General features: G+C 39.9%; 1 protein-coding gene across 3 annotated transcripts in view; it reads left to right on the forward strand.

Annotated features, from left to right (window-relative positions):
- The window catches only part of PPEF2 (protein phosphatase with EF-hand domain 2), a 35,134-nt gene extending 16,632 nt beyond the window's left edge, over positions 1-18,502 (forward strand). For 2 of the 3 annotated variants that reach the window (XM_019467273.2, XM_053901479.1), the window contains exons 7-16: positions 716-882; positions 1,348-1,384; positions 1,472-1,621; positions 5,158-5,541; positions 7,331-7,516; positions 8,621-8,763; positions 12,054-12,160; positions 13,477-13,640; positions 14,365-14,452; positions 17,171-18,502. In XM_019467273.2, the coding sequence (XP_019322818.2) occupies positions 716-882; positions 1,348-1,384; positions 1,472-1,621; positions 5,158-5,541; positions 7,331-7,516; positions 8,621-8,763; positions 12,054-12,160; positions 13,477-13,640; positions 14,365-14,452; positions 17,171-17,424 (1,680 nt within the window). In that variant the 3' untranslated portion in view covers positions 17,425-18,502. The remainder of the gene's footprint in view (positions 1-715; positions 883-1,347; positions 1,385-1,471; positions 1,622-5,157; positions 5,542-7,330; positions 7,517-8,620; positions 8,764-12,053; positions 12,161-13,476; positions 13,641-14,364; positions 14,453-17,170) is intronic. The other variant, XM_053901480.1, reaches the window with a different exon arrangement.
- Positions 18,503-24,903: the final 6,401 nt, after the last annotated feature.

A 24,903-nucleotide genomic window follows, 5' to 3' on the forward strand; every position in this document is an offset into this window, starting at 1 on the left:
GAGCCGAAGTCGGATGCTTAACCGACTGAGCCACGCAGGCGCTCAAAAATATTACTTTAAGTCATTAAAAAATAATACATAGTGGCAAATATATAATATAAAGTCAGTACTATATTATATTTTAGTATATTTTTGTAAACTGTTTTAAAAGACTGAGGTTAACAAAGAGAAAGAATCCTTACTTAGTGATTGATTTTTTTTCCAAATAAAGAAAATTATTGATTATCAAAGCAACTGAAAGCTATTTTCCTATCCATTTTTAGTTATAAAATGTAGAACGTGTAACAGCATACATGAATGTCCTATTAATGTAATATTACTTTACATATATACTGTGCTTCCCAAAGCATTTTCCCACTTATTGTATCCTTTAATCCTGAGGAAACTGACAGCTATTGTTATTATTACTAAAGATATTGTGGCCAGAATTTAAAACTGGCTTTTGGATCACAAGCTTGGTGTCCTTTGCACATACCATATGGCAAAACTCTGGCTTTGTATAAAGCACTTATTTTGATGAGCACGCTAGAAAGAAAATGTAAGACCAATAAAAAAATACTTCCATCTTTTATTGACAATTCACATTTGGAGAAGAGCCAGAAAGCACAGAATTGGTGTTCGATCTGACGTAACTGTCAAATGCCCATTGGCTTGACCTGATTTCCTATTCCCTTCCTTTGTTGCCACTTCTTGGACTTGTCTTCTTTTTGGGAAGAATGGCCTCCCGTCACCAGAGAGGGCCTACGTCTTCAATGGTGACTTCGTTGATCGAGGCAAGGATTCAGTAGAGATCCTGATGGTTCTTTTTGCCTTCATGTTGGTTTACCCAAAAGAGTTCCATCTTAATCGAGGAAACCATGAGGACCATTTGGTGAACTTACGGTAACAAACTCAAACACACTTGGGGATTTGATGTTTACTTGTGATTGAAAAATTACTTTGTTAGAACTTCGTATTTGTTAGGTACCTTTTCAAGTAGATTTCCAATTTTTTAAAGGAATACACAATATGTAACATTAAAATATTTCTTACAAACCTACATATTATCCTACTTTTAATAAAACCATTAAACGTTTTTCCACATATCCGTACTCTTTATCATATGAACAATAAAACTCACTGTAGAAAAACTAAGAAATACAGATAAACAAAAGGAAGAACGTTAAAATATCCCCTGATTTCTTGACCCAGAGTTAATGCTATAATTGTAAACATTTAGCAATTATTCCTCAGTCTCTTTTCTATATATTTGAGTATATGTATATAGTATATGAATTCTTATAAAAATTCAATTATACCATAAGTGTTGTCATTAAATTTAATATCTAGTTTTGCTTCTAAATCTAGATACGGCTTTACCAAGGAAGTGATGCATAAATATAAGGTATGCTGCCTTTAAAAGCAAGTTTTTCTTAGTTCAGATAAGTTAAGTGTATCACTTGAAAATTATCTTCTTAATATCATTTTTCAGACACATGGCAAGAAAATACTAAAAATACTGAAAGATGTTTTCTGTTGGCTTCCTCTGGCCACTCTGGTTGATGAGAAGGTCCTGATTCTTCATGGCGGAGTGTCAGACATGACCGACCTGGAGCTCTTGGCTAAACTAGACAGGCACAAGGTACTGGCCAAGTAATGAAATAGTGCATATTTCACCATAATTTAACCCAGTTCATAATAATAACAACCCAGTTCATAATAATTTAACCCAGTCACTGCCTACATAAAGTCAATGTCATTTTGCATGCTGACTCCAGGTGACTTAATAAGGGCTGTTAAGGAAGCCATGAGGGGCGCCTCAGTGGCTCAGTTGGTTAAGTGTCTGACTTCAGCTCTGGTCATGATCTCAAGGTTCGTAGGTTTGAGCTCTGTGCTGACAGCTCAGAGCCTGAAGCCAGCTTCAAATTCTGTTCTCCCTCTCTCTCTGCCCCTCTCCCACTTGCGCTCTGTCTCTCTCTCTCTTTCTCTCTAAAAAATCAATAAACATTAAAAGATTAAACAAACAAGGAATATACATCTGGGCTCAAGGAGCAAGTGTGCTACGATCCATTAGTGATGTTTCTATGGACATGATAGTGGGGAGTGGCAGCTAGAGCCATCTATTTGCTATCCCTGACCTAGACAGTTCTAATAAACACCCCCATTCAGTGTACCTGAAGAGCCTCTACCTCTCAAATAACTCAGTTAAACTCAACAAATGTTTTAAGTGCATACTTCATTCAGGAAGGATGCTATTGGCAGACAGAAAAACGATGATCAATTTCGAATTAAACTCAACAACTATGGTTAAAGTGCTTACTATGTGCAAAGGAAGTGGTAGGGGTGATACAAAGATAACCAGAGATGGTGCCTGCCCTAAAGAAATTTACAATAACCAGCAGGAGGAGGGAGTGAGAGACAGAATGCATTATACTCCCATATTAATACGTCTCTATTTTCTGTTTCACTTTGGAAGTAAAAATTTAGAAAACAAGAATTCTATTTTCTTTTAATCATAGATTTTTAACAATTGAATGGTGTCTTATGGCTTCTGAACTCCCAGCTGCCCTTTCCAAAACACAGGAATCCCTACTACGACATCTTTGACAACATTTGCCTGAGCAATTACTACACAAGCTAGTGTGCTCTGGGCAACTCTAATTAATATACAAGTCTTTGTGATATGAGACATAAATGAAAGAGCATGGCTTTGGAATCAGACAGACTGGATTTGAATCTGGGAACATGCAGCACTTGGCTGATATGGCAGCTGTGTTTTACTAGGTTATCCAAGAACCAAGCCTCCTTATGTCTTGTTATTCTGCGGTCCTTAGCGTGTCTTTCCTGAGCCCTCATCTTATAGGTCAAGATGGCCTGCCACCACATCTGTATTCCAAGCAATAGGATAGAGGGAGGAAGAGGGGAAGAATATCCCTGCCCTTTAAAGACACAGGAAAGAAGTTGTATACATCTCTTCTGCTCTCATCCCATTGTTCAGAAAGTAGTTACATGACTACTCCTTGCTGGAAGGGAGGCTGGAAATGCAGCCTTCTGGCTGGCTGGCCACATGCCTAGCACAAAAGCTAGGGTTTCCATTCCTATGACAAAGAAGGGGAAAAGAGATGGGGGAGAATGGTAGTCTCTGACACACAAATACTGAAGTATGGAACTGTGTTCTTTTTTCCTTGAGTAGGTATGGTGAGTGATTGGATAGGCTAGAAATGGATAAAAATTCTTTTCCTGATACTTATAGTTATAATTCCTTGAAAAAGTTATTTAACCTACTGTAACCTCAGTTTCTGAATCTATACAATAGGAGAGTGAATGATTGTATCATAGATGTTGTGAGGATTAAATGAAAATATATGTGCATGTGCCTTACAAAATTTATACTCAATAAGTGGAAATAGTATTAACTACATTTGGCTGAAGTGACAGAAAACTTCAAACAACAATGCCTTGTGATTATTTCTTCCTTCTGTAAATAAACACTGGAAGCAAGCAGTCCAGGGCTGGTAGTAATACCACAAAGTCACTAGAGGCCCAGTGTTCTGCTCTCTTGTTGCTCTACCATGCTACATCATGGCCCAACGTGGCTACTTGAGCTCCAGCCATCACAACCATATTCTAGCAGCATAACTTAGAAAGTAGAAGAAAGGCATGTTTCTTCCCTCTAAGGACACTCAGTTGTATACAGAATTTTTGTTCATATTTCTGTTCAGAATTTTGTCATATGTTAACATCTAGCTGAAAGGCAGGTTGGCAAGTGTAGTCCTCATTCTAGGTGGTATCTGTAAGAATCTGGGTTTCTATTGCTAAGGAAGAAGAGTAGACAGATGGTAGGGTAGCCACACACTACCTTAGTCTGCCCCTGTTGCTCCTCACATTTTCATGCACACCCCGCTCATCCCCTCCCCAATGGAGTCTACACTCAGGTCTCATCCAATGATTGCATCCAGTTCAAAGCCCAAGGTTTCTGGATTCAAGTCCTATTTGTCAAGGTCTGCCTATGGCCCTTTGGGGTCTGGTGACTAAAAGATGAGTTCTGTGTCCCTGCACCCAAAAACTCAGTGTTGGAAGGGGGAAAGGATAACTCCTTGGAAGAGGTGGGGGAGGGGACGCCTGCAACGTTTTCAACAGCTTCCTCCAAAACCTTCATTATAAATCCCCTTTCTGCTTCTCCATAATCTCAACCCTTTCGTGTTCTTTGTGGAAGAGAAGGTGCCCAAGGGACCTAAAACCAGCTCTTAGTCTGCGTGATGTCTGGCACCTTATTTTTTTTTTTAATTCAAATATTCTGTTCTGCTGCGTCTATGTCTATGTATGGAGGTAGAGACAGCAAGTCACGATAAAGCAGATGATCTCATGGGAAGAATCACATTTAATTATGTAAACAGGAGAAGTAGGAAGTTTGGGGAAAGAATGCTAAAGAACAGTTTGCTTTCTGGAGCTTAGCAAAAAGCTGACTTCCCAGTAGTTTGCAAAGCTCTGGGGAGGGGTGACAAGGCCATTTGTACCAAGTCCAGGAACCACTTGGGAGGAAAACACAAAGTAGGAGCTCTGGAGTCAGATTTCTGGGTTCAGTCCTGGTAATGTTTTAGTTATCTCTGCACCTCAGTTTTCTTATCTGTACTGTAAATGAGGATGCTATCTCAAAGGAGTGTGAAGGCTAATCGGTTAATTCACGTAAAACTAAAAATGAGGATGCAATCTCATGGTGGCGACCTGAGAGCTAATCAGTGAATTCATGATAAGTACCCAGGATAGCACCTATTTACCAAGGGCCCGATACATAGTAACATGATTATTCTCCTTAATAATCAAAGTTAGGGATGCCTCTGGGGGATACATTAATAACTTCCTTGAAATAAAGTTATCTGGGGGTCAAAAGGGGACTGACGGTCTGGCCCTCACTATGAGTTGCAACACGATGAGAAGGAGAGGGGGTTATGACTCTGTTTACATTTGGTGGCCTTTCACTCTCTATGGCCAGGGGCTGGGGCTGCCTGGGAAGTCATCCAGTGCTTATCCAAAGTTAGAGAACACCTCTGTTCCGTTCTACTCAATCTCGATGCCTGTCGAAATATCATTCAGGTTCTGCTGACCCTCTCTGAGTGTCCTTCCCTGTTCTTGCCCCAAGAACAACTCAACATCTTTGTCTTCTCTGGACATTTTTAGATTGTTTCCACCATGAGGCACAAAACGAGAAAGGAGAACGGGAAACAGGTGAAGAAGGAGGAAGCCAACCAGAAGAGCTCCGCAGGGAGACCCACCCCGTGGTTTCTCCCCCAGAGCCGCTCTCTCCCCGCTTCGCCCCTTCGCCTGGGCTCCCTCCAGGCGCACAGAGCCGGCCGCTCATCCAGCATTCCCTGCGGCGCCCCCCGGGACGCGAAGGAGCTAGCCCGGCAGGTGCGGCGCTCCGTGGACCTGGAGCTGGACAGGTGCCGGCAGCAAGCAGGCTTCCCGGTGAGCTGGGGGAAAGAGGAGGCCTCGCCGTGCACGCCAGAAGCGGATTCAGGAGCAGAGGAGCCGCTGGAGCCCACGCAGGAGGAGTGGAGGCAGGTGGGTTGTGACCGGGTGCTGCCCCCTGGAATGTGGCCGTCTTCCGGAGGGGCTTTTAAAAAACAGAACAAGCCTCTTCCCTCCATGTAAATTCGGGGTATTTTTTCCCACCTCCTTCACTCTCCCCCTGTGGTTAGAACACCCCCAGAAGAACATTTGTATTTGCTTAATGGCTCATATGTTTTAGAGTTTGAAAGAGCACAGGGTGATGTGGCCGATGGACTCTATTGCCTGAGCAAATTTGGTTTAGTGACCTAGCATCGTAGGGGTAGGAAGGTAAGCCATGATTTACTGGGTGCTATTTTATGATGTTTTGTGTTGCGTGTGTCAGAAAGATGGCCATTGTAGCTCAAGGCCAAAAGGGTTAGGTCAGCAACTTCTGTCCTTCTCTGTTATCAGGCAAATAAAGGCTTTTCTAAGATCTCCAGAGATGTGTCCTATGGCCACCCCTCGCTGCAAGGGACGCTGGGAAAGCACATATTTTGCTAGGCACAGTGCCACCTCAAACACCTCATCAGAGTTCTGTTAGCAAGGAAGAAGAAGGAAAACAAATACAGAGTAGGCACTCATGGTGTTTGCCTAACTATGACTCTGGCAGCCAAATGCAGGGCACATTTCACTGGGGCAAGACTGTGGCAGGGAAGCTTGTAATCCATGTGGTGAATTTGTGTAGTAGTGTTAGCAGAACGATGTGAACTTGCTGGTGTTCGACCATTTTTGACCTATAAAAATGGCAGGTTTTTTTTTTTTTTTTAATGGTTCATCCAGTAAAGAAAAGGAATTCAGAATTATTTTAGAGCTAAAATTAGCAGAACGGGCTGATTGACCAGATGGAGGGTGGCGAGAAAGAGGAGTCACAGCTGACTCTGAGGCTGGAAACCTCAGAGAGAGAGATGGTGAGTTTAGGCTACGTTCTCCCTGCACTATCGATCTGGGCTTCAACATCAACTTAGAATGGAAATTTATAAATAAATAAATAAATAAATAAATAAATAAATAAATAAATAATTTTTTTAATTTTTTATTTGCAAATGCTGAGGGGCGCCTGGGTGGTTCAGTTGGTTGAGTGTCCGACTTCCGCTCAGGCCATGATCTCCTGGTCCGTGAGTTCGAGCCCCGCGTTGGGCCCTGTGCTGACAGTTCAGAGGCTGGAGCCTGCTTCGGATTCTGTGTCTCCCTCTCTCTCTGCCTCTCCCCCACTTGTGTTCTCTTTCTCTCAAAAATAAATAAACATCAAACAAAATTTTTTTTTAATGCTGACATTACTTTAAGAAATGAAGCATTTGATTGCACATTCTCAGGACCACACCTGATACCTGTGAATGCTGGAGGAGAGATTGTATTGCCAGGCCCAGATGTCTGCCTTCTCTTTGGGGCAAATGTCCAGGAGCCTGGAGCACTGGGGCTCACTGAAGACAACTGGCTCTGATCAAAGCATCTACCAGAGCAGTTCCCTTTTAATCTGTTTTACGTGTTGAGCTTTCACGTGAGACTTACTTCCAAGAAAGTGGGTACAAGTTTGTGAAACAATATGCACATACCCACGCTCATTCCATGAATAATAAAAAGATTCTGAAACCTCAGGGATTCAAAATATAAACATATGTCAAACATTGATTATGCAAAAAATTATTCCCTTATTTTTATTCAAATATCTGTATCCTCTTCCTTTCTTCCTCCTCCTGTTACTCCTTTTCCTTCTCTTCCTCTTCCCCCTCCTCTTCTCATAGGAATGACTCTGAATCTCTGTCTAGATTTTAGGAAAGAAACCATCTCTTGGTCTCTCCAGGTGGTAGATATACTGTGGAGTGATCCCATGGCTCAGGAGGGCTGTAAGGCCAACACTGTTCGAGGAGGAGGCTGTTATTTTGGACCCAATGTGACAGAACGGTTGCTACAGAAATACAACCTGCAATTCCTGATCCGCTCACACGAGTGCAAACCTGAAGGCTATGAGTTCTGCCACAGCCGCAAGGTGGGTGGGCCATCTGCAGAAGCCCACGAGTAGTCCATATTGCTCCTCCCAGGCCTGGATGAGCTCAGGCTCCTGCTTTCCCACAATCCACTGTGTCTTGTATTTGTTAGTCACTTGCTCAAAGCGACTAGGTCCTTTACTGTTATTTATCCTTGGCTCTCATCGCCTCTTTAAACCTCAAAATTTGATTGCTACCACCACTCACCAATACCCTGAGAGGAGAAAAAGGGGCAGATATTGTCCCATCTTGTGGCTAGAAATATGGCCTGGTACTTTCCCAGGCATATCTCTATTCTGTAAGTCACGCTGCTCACTGGCACATATTTCAAACAACAGTACAGGGTAACAGGATTTCTGCACCGTGCCCCAGGCAGGGATTCAGGATTGTTTGTCTTCTCAGGAGTGTAGTTAATGTCCTGTCTGATCTTTGGACATCTTAATCCTACAATGTTAGCCTAGCCCAATGCCACTAGGATGAGAGTATTCCCACAAAAACTAACTCTACAGGAGAATAACAGCTTTCCATGTGGGGGAAAAAAAAGATCAACTAATCTGAGAAATGTTTGGTTAAACAGTTATACAAGTTTCTCTACTGCAGGACTTCTGAGAACCATTAGTTTCCTATATTCCTTGTAAATCTCCAAGAAGAGATACACTGTCTACCATTTCCCAATGTATTGACAATGGAAACTTTTTCCACAGAGCATCTCAGGAGGCACAGTACTCTGTAGGAAACTCTACTTTGAGGCCTCACACCAGCTTTGATAACTGGCTTGCCAATTGTAATGACCCTTCCTAATTTATCGGTTCCAGCTTGCCTCTAAGTTGAACCAAATGAAGTGTTTTCTGTTACCCCTGCTATTGTACTTGGGATAAAAATGTGAAGAAAACATGTTGTGGATGTCCTATCAGAATCCAAGTTGCTATTACTGGAGCCACCACTCCTGCCCTACCAGCATTGATGACTTTAAAAAAAATTTAAAAGATCTGTAGGCGAGGTCAAGAAAGAAGAGCAGCTCCTGAAGTTGGGTTGGGCCCTATCAGATTGAGAGTCAAGAGTTCTTCAGCGAACCTGAACGCCTTTCTCTCTCTGTTTTGATTTAGGTGTTAACCATCTTTTCTGCCTCCAACTACTATGAAGTTGGCAGTAACAGAGGGGCCTATGTCAAACTGGGGCCAGCCCTGACCCCGTACATCGTGCAGTATCAAGCTAACAAGGTGACCCACATGCTGACCATGAGGCAAAGGCAAGACTTTTTAATGAATGATTTTCCGAAAACCAGAATGACGGTGGTTGTGGAGCCTTTGAAATGTCAAACATCATTACATTTATCCACATTCTAAGTGAAAATTCAAAATGTAGCTCTGTTAGTAGTAAGGTCTACAATAGACATTCTAGCAGGGGCCTCTTCCTTCTCCTCCATACACTTGAAGATCTGTACTGACCCGTCATGAATGGGAGTAACAAATTTGTTTCCTGCAGGAGTTATTCTCAATGGGCACATCTTGGGTAAAGTCCATGTACCAGGCCACTAAGTCTTTCCAGGACCACTCTTCTGTTTTCTCTCATCTTTAAAGGGTTTGTGTTACTCCCTAAGCCAGAGCCGAAGGTTCTTTGCTTTCAAGGGATTTGACAGATGGGTTTCAGTTCACACATTTGTTAGCAATGCCCTTTTCTCCCTGGGAAGGAAGCATATAATATTTCTTAAATGGCTTCTGTTGAGATGCTTCTGAATTCTAACCTTAGTTGTGAGCTTACCACACACTAAGTGCTATTATAAAGAAGTTATATGTAGTATCTAACAATGGACTTACGAAATTCATACTAATTTCAGTTTTATAGAAGAGATCGTTAAAGAACACAGATGAAATCAGCTAGCCCATGGTCACACAGCTAATAACACAGTGAAGGCAAGCCTTGATACAGGCAGTCTTATTTCAGAAATCACATACTTAACAGACACGCAGGATTGCCTCCTACCAGGAAGATGGCCCCAGAGTATATAAGCTGCCAACAGATACAGTTTTAGTGCTACTGAGCAAGCTTCTCTAATTATCAGAGGAACTAATTAGAAATCAAAACAAGTTTAACATAAACCCTGTAAAGAGAACATACTAATATTTACCATCTGCCTTGTGTGAGTGCTATAAAAGTGCATTATTTTAAATCACTCTTGAGTTACTAAATATGAAGAGTTATAAAACACTTAAGTTATTTAAAAAAATCAAGGCCAGCCTCACTCAAGAAGTTTTATATGAAAATTTAAACTCATTAAGTGATAGTCAAACCCCCTGTGCAGCAGAATCATCTGTGGAGCTTTACAAAAAAATCAGCTGCCCTAGCCTCCGCAGCCCCACCAAATTGGAATCTCCAGGGGTGGGCCCCAGGCAACTGGAACACCACAATTCCATATGGTTTAGGTACATATGGAATCACTACAAATGAAGTCACTGTAGGGAATCCTATAGAGAGTATGTTTTAGTAATGTAATCAAAGAGCTCTTTGAGGGGCACCTGAGTGTCTGTCATTTAAGCATCTAGCTTCAACTCAAGTCATGATCTCATGGTTGTGGGTTCAAGCCGTGTTGGGCTCTGTGCTGACAGCTCAGAGCCTGGAGCCTGCTTCGGATTCTGTGTCTCCCTGTCTCTCTGCCTCTCACCTGCTTGTGCTCTGTCTCTCTGTCTCTCTCAGAGACAGATGTTTAAATGTTTAAAATGTTTAAACATTAAAATGTTTAAATGTTTTAAATGTTTAAAATAAACATTTTAAAAAATTTAAAAAAAAGAGCTCTTTGAAATATTCATTGATTATATTAAAGCAAGTAAACATCATCCAATTTACCCAGAAGTCACTTGTCCGTCAACTTCAACTCCCTGGAGTGCAGTGGACACGTTAGATGTCTCTGACCATCTATGATTGATGTCTCAATGTCCATAAACTCAAGATCATGTCTTTTTCTTAGAAGAGCCCTCATTCAGAATCCATTTACTTTGGGTTTACACCCATGTCTCACAATAATAGGTCAAGATTGATTCCTGGTCCTACCCTGTATCAGCTATGTGACCTTGGATTACTGACTTTGTAATGGGATAATAATCAGACCTACTTCAGTGGGTGTTGGAGGATTAAGATAACCATGCAGATCTCTGCACTTAGTTAGTGTTCAATGTTTCTGGCTTGATGTAGAAACCAAGAGCCTTATACATCTAGACAGCTCCCAAGAGCATCACTATACTACATCCCTGCATGATAATGATTGATGACTGCAAGTTAGTAGAAGATAGTTTAAATGCTTTGCCAGGCCAGTGGTTTGTTAACTTTTGGAGAGAAGGGAGTCCCATACTGCTTTTAACCTTTCATGAAACAGTGAACTCCCTCCAGAAAAAAAACAAATAAATTCACGTACCCATACGATTTGGGATGAGTTTTGGGCACTTCACACTCTACTAGGGGTCTGGTGGAGTCCACTTAAGGTCTATTACAATAACCACCTTAAACTGCAAGGAAAATTTTCATCAAGCATGATTAAAACTCTGTGTGTGTGTGTGCACGTGTATGTGCTCACATGTGTGTGTGTAACTTTTAGCCGTTGAAAAGACAGGATATCCAGTCATAATTTATAGAATGGCTATAAATGAGGCATGACAAAGTATATATTTACCTTTATCTCTTTGTATCTTTTTATTGATTCAACTACAGATATTTATTGAACACTTACTTGGGCAAAGTGCTATGCCCAGAATTACCCTTTTGATCCAATAAGAATGAGAAAACTAAATTAATGTTATTTTGTTATTCAAAATCTGGCCTTGTGCCTATTTAACATAATAATAAATTATAAGGAAAGCATATGATTATATTAGAAGATACCATTTACTGAGTGCTTTCAATGTGCTGGGCTTTCTTCTAAGTGCTTTATATGAATTTACTTTTTTAATCTTCACAATAATCCTGTGAGGTAGGTACATTTTTAAGAAATGTTTATTCATTTATTTTGAGAGAGAGAAAGAGAGAGCAGGGGAGGGGCAGAGAGAGAAGGAGAGAGAGAATCCCAAGCAGGCTCCATGCTGTCAGCACAGAGCCCAATGCGGCGCTCAAACTCACAAACAGTGAGATCATGACCTGAGCAGAAATCAGGAGTTGGACGCTTAACCAACTGAGCCACCCAGGTGGCCCGAGGTAGGTACCATTTTTATTCCTATTTTTCCCTTGAGGAAACTGAGGTGCAGTGCAGGTAGCTAACTTTACCACAAAGGTGGTCTTTTTCCAGAAGTTTTGCTGTAACCACTCTTCTGCACTGGGTAGGACACAGCAGGTCCTATTTGTCCATGGCAAGGAGGAGTGGGAGGGCAGTGGGGAGAAATAAGAGATGAAACTCTTTGTTCAAAAACTGAGCTCTTCTCCCCGAAACTGAGTTCTAGGAAGGTTGAGACATTAAGAAAGAGAGAGGAGGAATGTGGTAAAAACAAAACAAAACCCCTCACTATTTCCTCTATGTTAACTTTTTAAAATGTTTCTTTTCATCTCCTGTCCCAGGATTAGCAGAGTAGAGGAGTCAGCTCTGAGAGCTCTGCGGGAAAAGTTATTTGCTCATTCCTCAGATCTTCTTGGTGAATTTAAGAAGCATGATGCAGATAAAACTGGTAAGACTCAGAAAATAAAATATTCATAGAAGAAGGAAGCTCAACAACAACAACAACAACAACAACAACAAATCTGTCTTGCAGAAGTTATCAAATCAATATTTGTTGAATTAGTGGTAACTAATTGGGGCACCTGGGTGGCTTAGTTGGTTAAGCCCTGACTTTGGCTTAGGTCATGATCTCTTGATTTGTGAGTTCGAGCCCCTCATCGGGCTCTGTGCTGAGAGCTCACAGCTGGAGCCTGCTTTGGATTCGGTGTTTCCCTCTCTGTCTCTGCCCCTCCTCCACTCATACTCTGTCCTTCTCTCTCTAAGAAACAAATAAACATTAAAAAAATTAAATAATAATGAACTAAGATAAGCAAAGGACATTCTTTGACTACTTTCTTCATTTTATTCAACTTAATGTTCCAGTTATCTTTTCTAAATTTTATAATTCCAAGCTTTTAACAGAATGTGAATGTAGCTAAATATAGATGGAGATGGTAAAAATAAATGGAGTCAAGGGGAGGGTGACAAGGCCAGAACTAAGCAAAAAGCAATAGGTTTGGAAGGTTAGAAGAACATATCCAAGATTTGCAAAAGGTTAGTGATTTGGCTTCTTGTTATTTAGTGTGTACGTATCTGTTCTGTGCTCTGTTATTAAAGCTAGAAATTTTGTCTTTGCTCAACTTAATGGAATGTCTAATATACATTGACCACACATAGCCTTATTAGAAAATTAGTAACAGTCATAACTACATAGCAATATGTGTTCATATACATATCAACAACGAATGCTGTATATATATATATAATGTGTATATATAATGTATATATCTGTTCATATATATAATCATGTATAATATCTGTATATGTATATACATATATACGTATATATGTATAATATCTATTCATATACATAACAAAAACCAATGCTATGTGTGTGTGTGTGTAAAGTTTAGGATATTATTTATGGGAGTGTTGTGTGACTTTTCAATTGTTTTCCCAGAGTTAGCAAATAAAAACAGGGTAACTAATTAAATTTAAATTATAGATAGGCAACAAACAATTTTAAGGTCTAATAATGTCCCGTGCAATTTTTGAGCCATATACTTTGTGGTCTGTCTGAAATTCATATTTAATTGAGCATTCTGTACTTTATCTTGCAACCCTAGTTTCCAGTGTACTCGACCTTGACCAACAAAAATAGTGAGAGTGCCCATTATTTCTATTACCTACAGACAGCAAGAAGTATGTCAGGATAGAAAGGCATGCACTCTGGGCAGGACACTAGACTTATAAGTGACAAGTCAACAAATTAGCTCTTTCCTGTAGGTTTAATTACCTTTAGTGACTGGGCAGAAGCCGTGGAGTCTGTGTTGCATCTAGGACTGCCATGGCGGATGCTGAGGCCACAGCTGGTGAACAGCCCAACGGATAACACATTAGAGTACAAGTCCTGGCTGGAGGATTTGGCCAAAGAACAACTGAACCGTGAGGTAATGGTGTGAAAATGGTGGATGAAGGCACACTGTGGGCCATGAGTCTCCTTATAGAGAGCTTTGAATCAGAAATAGTCAAATATTGAGAGCCCAAAAAAGAAGATGGATGAGAAAAAGGAACTATTTGTTGGGTTTCTATATGTCACATTTTGTGTTAAGCAACTTACATATGCTGCCTCAGTTTATCCTCAAAATACCTACCCCGTGAGGCTAGTATTATCAGTACCATTATACCTATGAGAACAGCTCTCATGAAGCTTCTAAATTGTAGAACTGGGACTCAGACCCAGGTCTGCTGACTTCCTTGGCATTATGCTGCTTCTCCCACTAAAATAAAGAGAAGGATTTATTCAATAAATCCATATTGAATGTTTAATGTACGTGAGGCCTTGGGCTAAGTACTTTTTTAAATGGCTTTATTTCAGTATAAGTCACATACCATATAATTCATCCATTCAAAGTGTATAATTCATTGTTTGTTTGTTTTTTGTATATTCACTGGTATGTGCAACCATCCCCATGGTCAATATTAGAACAGTTTCATCATGGTCTAGGTACTTCTTAAACCCATGGGCTATTTGGTAGTCTGAAAGGGTTGGGGATAAAATATCTTCAGTTTTTTCAACCGTATCTTATTGTCAGGGTTGATTGTGTGTTCCTTATATATTAGGACAAGCCTAAACAATAAGATATAGAAAGAAAAATATCTTTTCTTTTGTAGAACATACAGTCAAGTTTGCTGGAAACACTGTATCGAAACCGATCCAACCTGGAGACCATTTTTAGGATCATAGACAGTGATCATTCAGGTAAAGGCATGTATTATCCTATCACTTCTGACCCATAGCAAATCTTTACCTCCCAGCCTCAGTCTCCTTTCTGGCTATTTAGCTCTCTCCTCAAGCACTTTGGGAACAAAGTAAATAATTATTATGCTTATAAATGGCAGAAACTAGAAAAGTGTTTGAACAATACGAGCAATCCATATAGAAGAGGGGTAGGGCAGAAAAGAATGAAGACAAACTGAATGAGAACTTCTCAGGAAAAAGAGTGGTTAGAAGATGTAATATCCCTATAGTCACATCAAAGATAGTCATGAAGTAATGAAAAGTGTCTAGAGCAGGAAGGCTTTTTACAATCTCACTCCCAACATATTCTTTTTAAATTTCTGATTTTGGTAATTACAGATTCACAAGAAATTATGAAAAAATGTATAGGAAGGCCTTATATACCCTCACCTTTTCTCCCCAGTGGTCCAAAGGCTTTTTTCATTGTCATTACTCTTTCTCCACCTGTTTTTTGATGTAATTCACAAACCATATAATGTGCCCATTTAAAATATTCAGTTCACTGATTCTTGGTATGTTTATAAGGTTGTGTAACCATCATCACTATCTAACTATAAAGCCTTTCATCACCCTAAAAAGAAACCCATACCCATTATCAGTCACTCTCCATCCCTGTCCCTTCTACACCAGCCCTGGCAACCATTAATCCACTTTTTGTCTCTAAGGATTTGCCTCGTCTGGACATTTTGTATAAATGGAATGACACAGTATATGTGGCCTTTGGTGTCTGGCTTCTTTCACTTTGCATAATGTTTTCAAGGTTCATCCATGTTGTAGCATATATAAGTTCTTCGTTCTTCTTTATAGCTGGACCATATTCCATTGTATGGATATGCCACATTTTGTTTATCCATTTAACAGTTGATAGACATTTAGATTGTTTCCACTTTTGGGCTGTTATGCATGATGGTACTGTGAACATTTATGTACAACTTTTTATGTGAACATATGGTTTTATACTCCCTTGAATATGTTCCTAAGAGTACAATTGCTGAATCATATCATAAAACTATGTTTTACTTTTTGGGGAACTGCCAAACCGTTTTCTACAGTGACTAAAGCATTTTACATTCCTGCTAATGTTTGAGGGTTCCAATTTCTCCACATCCTCACCAGGACTTGTTACTTCCCACCCTTTTTTATAGCCATACTACTGAGTGTGCAGTATCTCATGGTTTTGATCTGCATTTCCTCAATTACCCATGACATTGAGCATCTTTTCATGTGCTTATTGGAAAATTGTATATATTCTCTGGAGAAATGTCTGCTCAAATACTTTGCCTATTTTTTTTAATTATTCATCTTTTTGTTGTTGAGATATATATATATATATATATACACATATACATATATATATGTATATGTATATATATATGTATATATATATATATATGTATATGTATGTATATATATGCCATTATCATATCTATGGTTTGCAAATATTTTCTCCAACTTTATAGGTTGTCCTTTCACTTTTTTGGTAGTTCCCTTTGATGCACAAAATGTTTTCATTAAAAAAAAGTCAAATTTATTTGTTGTTGTTGTTTGTGCTTTTGGTGTCATATCTAAGAAACCATTATGTAATCCAAGGTCACAAAGATTTACACCTATGGTTTTTTCTAAGAGTTTTAAAGTTTTAGCTCTTCCAGTTAAGTCTTTTATCCATTTTGAGTTAATTTAAAGAAAATTTTTTTTATTCATTTATTTTTAAGAGAGAGACAGAGTGTGTGTGGCGGGGGGGGGGGGGGGGGGTGGGGGGCAGAGAGAGGGAGACACAGAATCCAAAGCAGGCTCCAGGCTCTGAGCTGTCAGCACAGAGCCCAACATGGGGCTCGAACTCACGAACCATGAGATCATGACCTGAGCCAAAGTAGGATGTTTAACCAACTGAGCCACCCAGCTGCCCCCTTTTTGAGTTAATTCTCGCTGGTAGTGCGAGATAGGGGGTCTAGCTTCATTCCTTTACATGAGGATATTGAAAAAACAATTCTTTCTCCACTGAATGATCTTGGAACCCTTGTAAAAAAAAGTCAATTGACCATAGGTGTATGGGTCCAAAAGCTTTTTATAAGCAAAATAAATTATATGTTTGGGATGATTTAATGCATGGTTTCTCAGCAGTGGCACTACTGACATGTTAACCCAAGTAATTGTTTTGGGGTCCATCATGACTACTGTAGGATATTTACCAGCATCCCTGGCATTTACCTACTAGATACCAAATCAAAAATGTTTCCAGAGGAAGGGAAACAAAATTGCTCTCAGGGGTGATCAATTGGTTTTATGCCACTCCCTTGGGAATTTAAACTAGCTACAAGGCCTTGGGTATCTTTGCCTGTTTAACAGTAAGGAGCAGGTTTCCTTGTAAGAATGTCAGAGGAAATGAACATTGAAAACTAAATTGACTCATGCAAGGCACCTGAGTGGCTCAGTCAGTTAAACTTCTGACTTCAGCTCAGGTCACGATCTCATGATTTGTGAGTTCGAGCCCCGCATCGCCCTCTGTGCTAACAGCTCAGAGCCTGGAGCCTGCTTTGGATTCTGTGTCTCCCTCTCTCTCTGCCCCTCCCCCACCCATGCTCTGTCTCTGTGTCCCAAAAATAAATAAACTTTAAAAAAAAATAGAAAAAAAAAGAAAACTAGACTGACTCACTGAAGTGACTTCCTCTCTTTGGTAAGGGTTCATCTCACTGGACGAATTCAGGCATACTTGGAAGCTGTTCAGCTCTCATATGAACATCAACATCACAGATGACTGCATCTGTGACCTTGCACGGAGCATTGACTTCAACAAGGATGGCCACATCGACATCAATGAATTCCTGGAGGCCTTCCGTCTTGTGGAGCAATCCTGCTCAGAGGGCAATGCCTCAGATTGCCCACAAACCACAAACACTAATGACAATGGCTGCAGCAAACCAGGCACACACTAAGAGCAGCCTGGTGTTCATTGCCCACGGTGCCTCATAACCAATACTGCACTTGTCGCTGGAATAGCTCCTTTATTCTCCATAGATATGTGGAATTTTATGCTGAGAATTTGCCTACCAGTGTGCATCAGAATCACCTATTTGGGTGTGTGTGGGGTGTGTGTGTGTGTTTAAATATATAGGTAACCCATCCTTGTCTCAGAAGTTTCACAAGGTAAGACCCAAGTATAAATATTTTTAAATTCTGAAGTCTATCCCAGTTAAGAACCACTGATAATTCAACCCCCTCATTGTTTTCATTTTATACCTTTAACTTATTGTTTTTAAAATGTTGTATTGAGGGACACCCCGGTGGCTCAGTTAAGCAACTCAGGGTCATGAGTTCAAGTCCCATATTGGGCAATGCGCTGGGCATGAAGCCTACTTTAAAGAAGAAGGAGAAGGAGGAGGAGGAGGAGGAGGAGGAGGAGGAGGAGGAGGAGAAGAAGAAGAAGAAGAAGAAGAAGAAGTCTTATTTTTTTTAATGTTTATTTATTTTTGAGAGAGGGAGAGTGGGGGAGGGGCAGGGAGTGATGGGGACAGAGGACCCCAAGCAGGCTCCATGCTGACAGCAGAGAGCCTGATGCAGGGCTGAACTCATGAACCAGGAAATCATGACCTGAGCTGAAGTCAGATGCTTAACTGACTGAGGCACCCAGGTACCCCTTATTTTTTTTTAATTAAATGCTTATTTACTTATTTTGAGAAAGAGAGTGAGTATGAGTGGGAGAGGGGCAGAGAGAAAGGGAGAGAGAATCCTAAGCAGGCTCTGCACTGTCAGCACGAAACCCTATGTGGGGCCTGAACCTGGGGACCATGATCACTACCTGAGCCAAGAGTTGGACGCTTAACTAATTGAGCCACTCAGGCCACCGAAAAATGTCTCATTGATAAAGGAAAATTATGAAAAATTGTTTATGCAATCCCATGACTGAAACATATGGATTGTTTTCATTATTACTTTTTCTTGTTGTAACTATAGTTTTTATATAATTTAATGTTTTGCTTTTTTAAAAAATAAATTCATACCTAATTGTAAATACTTACCTGTGTTGCTACATAGTACTCATGATTATTAGTTTAATGGCTGCATAATTTTCTTCCAGATGGGTGAACTATAGCCATTTTCCAACTGTTAATCACGTGCATTGTTTTTAGTTTTCCATTATTATAAATAATACCATGGTTAATAAAATAACTTTCTGCGTGTAGCTTGTTTTACAAAAGTCTTTTGAATTCTACATTTTCTTAAGATAAAATCCCAGGAATGGATTACTTTGTCAAAGGGCATTGTATTAGTCTTAGATTTACCCTAAGGAGTTGGCTCACATGATTATGGAGGCTGACAAATCCCAAGACCTGCAGTCGGCAAGCTGGAGATGCGGGGGAGCTGATGGTGCGGTTCCAGCCCAAGTCCAAAGGCCTCAGTACCAGGAGGGCCAATGATTTAAGTAACAGTCTGAGTCTGAATCCAAAGGCAGGAGAGGAAAGATGTCTCAGCTTAAAAAAAAGTCAAGCAGAGAGAGAGAATTCTCTTTTATTCAGCCTTTTATTCTATCCAGGCCTACAATGAGAAAGATGAGGTCCACCCACATTAGGGGGGGCAATCTGCTTTACTCAGTCTACCAATTCAAATGTTAACCTTGTCAGATATACTGAGAAATAACGTTTAAACAAATAGCTGGTTGCCCCATGCTGACACAGGTGTGAACATTTTTTTTTTTAAGTTTTATTTATTTATTTTGAGAGAGAGTGAGAGCAGGGAAGGGGCAGAGAGAGAGGGAGAGAGAGAATCCTGAGCAGGCTCAGCTTGGATCACGAACTGTGAGATCCTTGACCTGAGCCAAAATCAAGAGTCAGATGCTTAACCGGTTGAGCCACCCAGGTGTCCCCAGATGTGAACATTTTAATGGCATCTTGCTTTTTAGGACTGAGCATACCCATAAACTCACGAGCTTTGAGTGTGATCATTTGTAATTTTTGCTAAAGGTGAATGATGGTATTTCAATGCTATTTTAATCTACATTTCTTATATAGTATCTCCCCCACCTCATTTTATTTTTAAAGTAAGGAAACTGAGTCCAAAAGATTAGCTGGATAAATGATCTAGTTAATGACACAGCCAGGACTAGAACCCATGATCCCTGCTCCATCCAGCATTCTTTCCAGTTTTCCCAGGACCATATCGTCTGTTTGGTTTGACTGTAAGCAAGTCCTGGTTCTCCTGTCCTTTTTTGTGTGTAGCAAACTGTCTACAGTGATCCCTGCCCTCAATGATTTCCTGCCTCCTAGTGTTCATGCCTTTGTGTAGTGCTTCCCAGTGAATGCAGGCAGGACCTGTGACTTGCTTCTAACCAAGAGAATATGGCAAATATGATGAGGGTTAATCCTGTGATTACAGTACATTCTATAAAACTTTTTGTTAGTAGACTGGAACAAAAGATTCTCCTTGCTGGCCTGATGAAGTAACTGGCTATATTGAAGGAACCTGCATGGTGAGGAACTACTCGTGGCTTATAGGACCTACAGGTGGCTTCCAACCAGTGACTACAAAAAGCCAGGGTATTCAAACACGGAGCTCTAAGGAAACAAATTTTAGCTTGGGAGGAGATTCTTCCAAATGTAATTGACCCTCCAGATGGAAATGCAGCTGGCCAACACCTTGGTGGCACGCATGTGAGACCTTGAGTTAAGGATGCAGTGAGGCCACGCCCAGACTCCTGGCCCACGAAAACCATTATATAATACGTGTGTGTTGTTTTAAGCCATTAAGTTTATGGTCATTTGCTGCACACCATAGAAAATTAACATAATTTGCTTCTTGGAAAACTTTGTATTTTCTTATTCCACTACTCTAGAAAAGTCTGCATTTCCATTAGTGAGTCCAGTCCAGAGAAAAGTTAACATAGTTTAGTGAATACATACGACCCATTTATTTATCTTGTGTGAATTAGTAACTAAGAGATCCAGCATACTAGTGAATTCATGTTTATATCTGTCTGACACGTTTGTGCAAACAGTTGGAATCAACAAATCAAGGGTTTGCTATCTTCGTGTCATTTCATGACATCCCCCACTTCAAATATTCTGAGGCTTCAAGAGAATATCTCAGAAAAGAAGCAAAGACTAACTCAGCGACAATGAAATAGAGCTTTGGGGATTTGCTCGTATATAGGGATATATGCCAGAGAATGGCCCATGGAGATGATCACTCTCCAAACAAAGGGGCTTATGAAGGCAAAAGCCAAAAAGTTTCACAAGTGATGGGTCAGTTTAGACAAGTCCTTGGCTTGTTGATCCAAAATGGGTTGATTGTTAAACCCGAAAGTCCTTTCTTGAGTATAGATAGCAGTCACAGAGTCCTATCAGGCTATTCTCATTCTAACCAGTTTTCTGGGAAGCAGTTGCCCTGGCTCCTTCTTCAGGGGTGCTCACTATTTGCTGCCTTACACCCTTCTGGTGCACTGTCCCTCAGTGGGCAAGTCTTATGTGCACACTCAAGGCTCAGAAAAAAATTTCCTTTCTTTTTTTTTTAAACCACTTTATTGACGAATGATTGACATACAAAAAGCTGTACATATTTAATGTGCACAACTTAGTGAGTTTAAGATACGACTGTTTTTTGTTTTTTTTTAATTTACATCCAAGTTAGCATACAGTGCAACAACGATCTCAGGAGTAGATTCCTTAATGCCCCTTACCCATTTAGCCCATCCTCCCCTCCCCCAACCCCTCCAGCAACCCTCTGTTTGTTCTCCATATTTAAGAGTCTCTTATGTTTTGTCCCCCTCCCTGTTTTTATATTTTTGTTTCCCTTCCCTTATGTTCATCTGTTTTGTCTCTTAAAGTCCTCATATGAGTGAAGTCATATGATTTTTGTCTTTCTCTGACTAATTTCACTTAGCATAATACCCTCCAGTTCCATCCACCTAGTTGCAAATGGCAAGATTTCATTCTTTTTGGTTGCTGAGTAATACTCCATTGTATATATATACCACATCTTCTTTATCCATTCATCCATCAATGGACATTTGGGCTCTTTCCATACTTTGGCTATTGTTGATAGTGCTGCTAAAAATTTCCTTTCTTGATTAGCATAGTGGATTAATAGGGAGTTGGTTTCAAGGGAGTTTCAATTTAAAAGGAATTTTTAAATTGTGCTAGGAAGAAATAGCAAAATCATGCCTCTTATCCAGTGATGTGGCCTTAACTGCTAATTAAAATAATTTAGGGAGCTTTTAAAACATAGGATTCCTGTGGCCCTGCTCCAGATGGATTAAATCAAAATCTCTGGGTTAAGAGGCCATGCTATGGGTATGTTATAAATGTTCCCCCAGGTGATTCTACCTGCAGCCAGGCTTGAGTCCTGCTGAACTAACTGGTTTATCCTGCAATAGTGAAGGGTGATTACTTGGTAAGACTTTACCTGCTTTTTACATTAACTGTAGGTATGAGAGGCCAATTCAGAAACCTAACAATTTAGATCTAAGATGAGGAAATTGCAAATATCCCCATGTAGTGTTCACAGACTGATGGAGACAGACCAAACAGATAATTCACTTGGAGGTTTAATGGGCATTCAACACTTAACATTTACAAAACAAGCTCTTTATATTACCCCCAAAATCTGTTCCTCTTATATGATCTTTGCGATCTGATTACGTGTCAGTTTCATCCTACCAATTTCCTTACACAAAAAGCAACAAAAACAAAAACTTGATTTCTTTTTCTTATTTCCCACATCCAGTCCATCAGCAAATCTTGTTGACTCCGCCTTCAAAACACATCCAGAATTGAACCTTCTCTTACTCCTCCATGGCTATCTCCCTAGTCTAAGCGATATTATTTCTTGCCAGTCTCCTCACCTTCTCCGTTACCTATATTGCAGTGATTATCAAAGTTTTTGATCACAGGGTCCTTTTACACTGTTAAAAATTATTGAAGATCCCAAAGAGCTTTTCCTTATGTGGGTTATATCTGTTGACATTCACTGTATTAAAAACTGAAACTGAAAAATAAGATACTTATTAAAAATAACAATATATCTATTAAATGTTAAGTAACATATTTTTAAACTTTTTATTTTGAACTAATTATAAACTATAAGAAGTTAAATAATGCAGAGAGATCCTATGTTCCTATCATCCAGCTTTCTAATCTTACTTAACTATACTGAGTTATCAAAAACAATAAATTGATAAGAAATAACATTTTAAAGAAGATTAACTATCACAAAACAAAAAAATAGTGAGAAGAGTGGCATTGTTTTACATATTTGAGAATCTTTTCAATGTATGCTTAATAGAAGACAGTTGGATTATCATACCTGCTTCTGCAATCTGCTGTGATGTGTTTTGTTGGTTGAAGTATACAAGAAAAATCTAGCCTCCTATAGATATGTAACTGAAAAAGGATGGAGTATTTTAATAGCCCTTTCAGATAATTGTGTGTAATCAAACAATCTTCTTTGATACTGCACCAAAATTTGACAAATGATAGTTCTTTAAACAGAATTTTTTAATGTTTATTTATTTTTGAGAGTGAGAACATGAGGAGGAGGGGAGGAGAAAGAGAGGGAGACACAGAATCCAAAACAGGCTCCAGGCTCTGAGCTGTCAGCACAGAGTCCAATGCGAGACTTGAACTCACAAACCGCGAGATCACGAGCTGAACTGAAGCCAGACTCTTAACTGGGCCACTCAGACACCTTGACAAATGGTAGTTCTTAAACGTTAGCCGAAATGAGTAATTTAAACCAAATCCAAAAACGTTTTGTGCTGTCAATACCATAGCCAAAGACCACTAGGGACACACCCATAACTCAACAAAGTTAGGTTTGCTGGATATTCCAGCCCAGCCAATGGCAGCCCCAGCTGATAACAGATGGAGCAAAAGAATCACCCTGCTGAGCACTGTTAACCCCCAGAATTGTGAAATACAATAAATAGTTATTGTGGTTTAAAACCACTAACTTTTGGGATAATTGCAATAAATAACCCAACAAATTACCCAACACATTGAGTATCCAAAGAATTAAAATTTCATCATGTTAATCAAAATATGGAAGGATAATTTTAGCAAATGCTCACACTTCCCCCAAACATTGTTTTCTAAGAATATACTAATAGGACAGTCTTTTTCTATTTTGAGATTTTCGATGTGTCTTCAGTTCATAAATAAGTCTTTTGGGGGTTTGTTGTTTTTTAAATACTACTGTTGCTGGACATAGAACACACATGCAGGTATAATTAACGTTCCATAAATCTTTAACAATCATTGCTTTAAATTTGAGTGTTTATTTCCACAGGACTCAAAACCTTCTTTTATCTGTATTTTAATGATCAAAATAAAGGCTAAAGTCCTCAATCTCTGGGTTAGTGTTTTGGACTGTTTCCCAGTTATAGACTCAGAGACTCTTGTGAATTATAAGGGACTTCAGATGCTGAGTACAACCTCAAAAACACTTCATGGCCAGTGTCTGCTGGAATGTTCCGGGGAGGTAGTCCTCACTCCTAGAGGCTGTCTGCTTCCGTTTTTGGAGAGATGTATGTGCTAGGAAGTTTTCCCTTGCGTCAAACAGCCTAGTCTGAGAATCTGGAGTCAGAAGATTTGGATTTCAGCTCTTGGCTGTGGGCCTGGGAGGTCATCTGAGCTCCTCATGATCCTGCTCTTTAGGAGACAGGGAGTAGCCCTAAATACCTACAGAGTGTGCTGAGATTTTGGTGGTGAATTAGCACAAAAACAGGAGCAGAATTATCTTCACATAACCATCATCTTAGTCTTAAAATAAAGGATACAGAGCTGAATCTTTTTATTACTTACTGATTATAAACCATTTTATTTTTTTCCCCAAAGCAGATAATCTTAGGCATGCATTTTTTTTTGCAAACAGATTAGATTATTGTATTTTTTTTTCAACGTTTTTTTTTTTTTTTTTTTTTAATTTATTTTTGGGACAGAGAGAGACAGAGCATGAACGGGGGAGGGGCAGAGAGAGGGAGACACAGAATCGGAAACAGGCTCCAGGCTCCGAGCCATCAGCCCAGAGCCTGACGCGGGGCTCGAACTCACGGACTGCGAGATCGTGACCTGGCTGAAGTCGGACGCTTAACCGACTGCGCCACCCAGGCGCCCCTATTGTATTTTATTTTTTAAAAAATTTTTAAACAGTTCAAATGTACTCATTTGGATTTTTTTCCTTTTTACTAAATTTGTTTCTCTGGTATCTTATATTCATGGCAAATGATTTTATTTTTAATGTTTACTTACTTTTGAGAGAGAGACAGAGCATGAGCAGGGGAGGGGCAGAGAGAGAGGGAGACACAGGGTCTGAAGCAGGCTCCAGGCTCTGAGCTGTCAGCACAGAACCCGACGTGGGGCTCAAACTCACAAACCGTGAGATCATGACCTGAGTCAAAGTCGGATGCTTAACTGACTGAGCCA

Source organism: Panthera pardus, unplaced genomic scaffold (genome assembly GCF_024362965.1).
Source record: "Panthera pardus isolate Hobbes unplaced genomic scaffold, ASM2436296v1 HiC_scaffold_13, whole genome shotgun sequence".
NCBI lineage: Eukaryota > Metazoa > Chordata > Mammalia > Carnivora > Felidae > Panthera > Panthera pardus.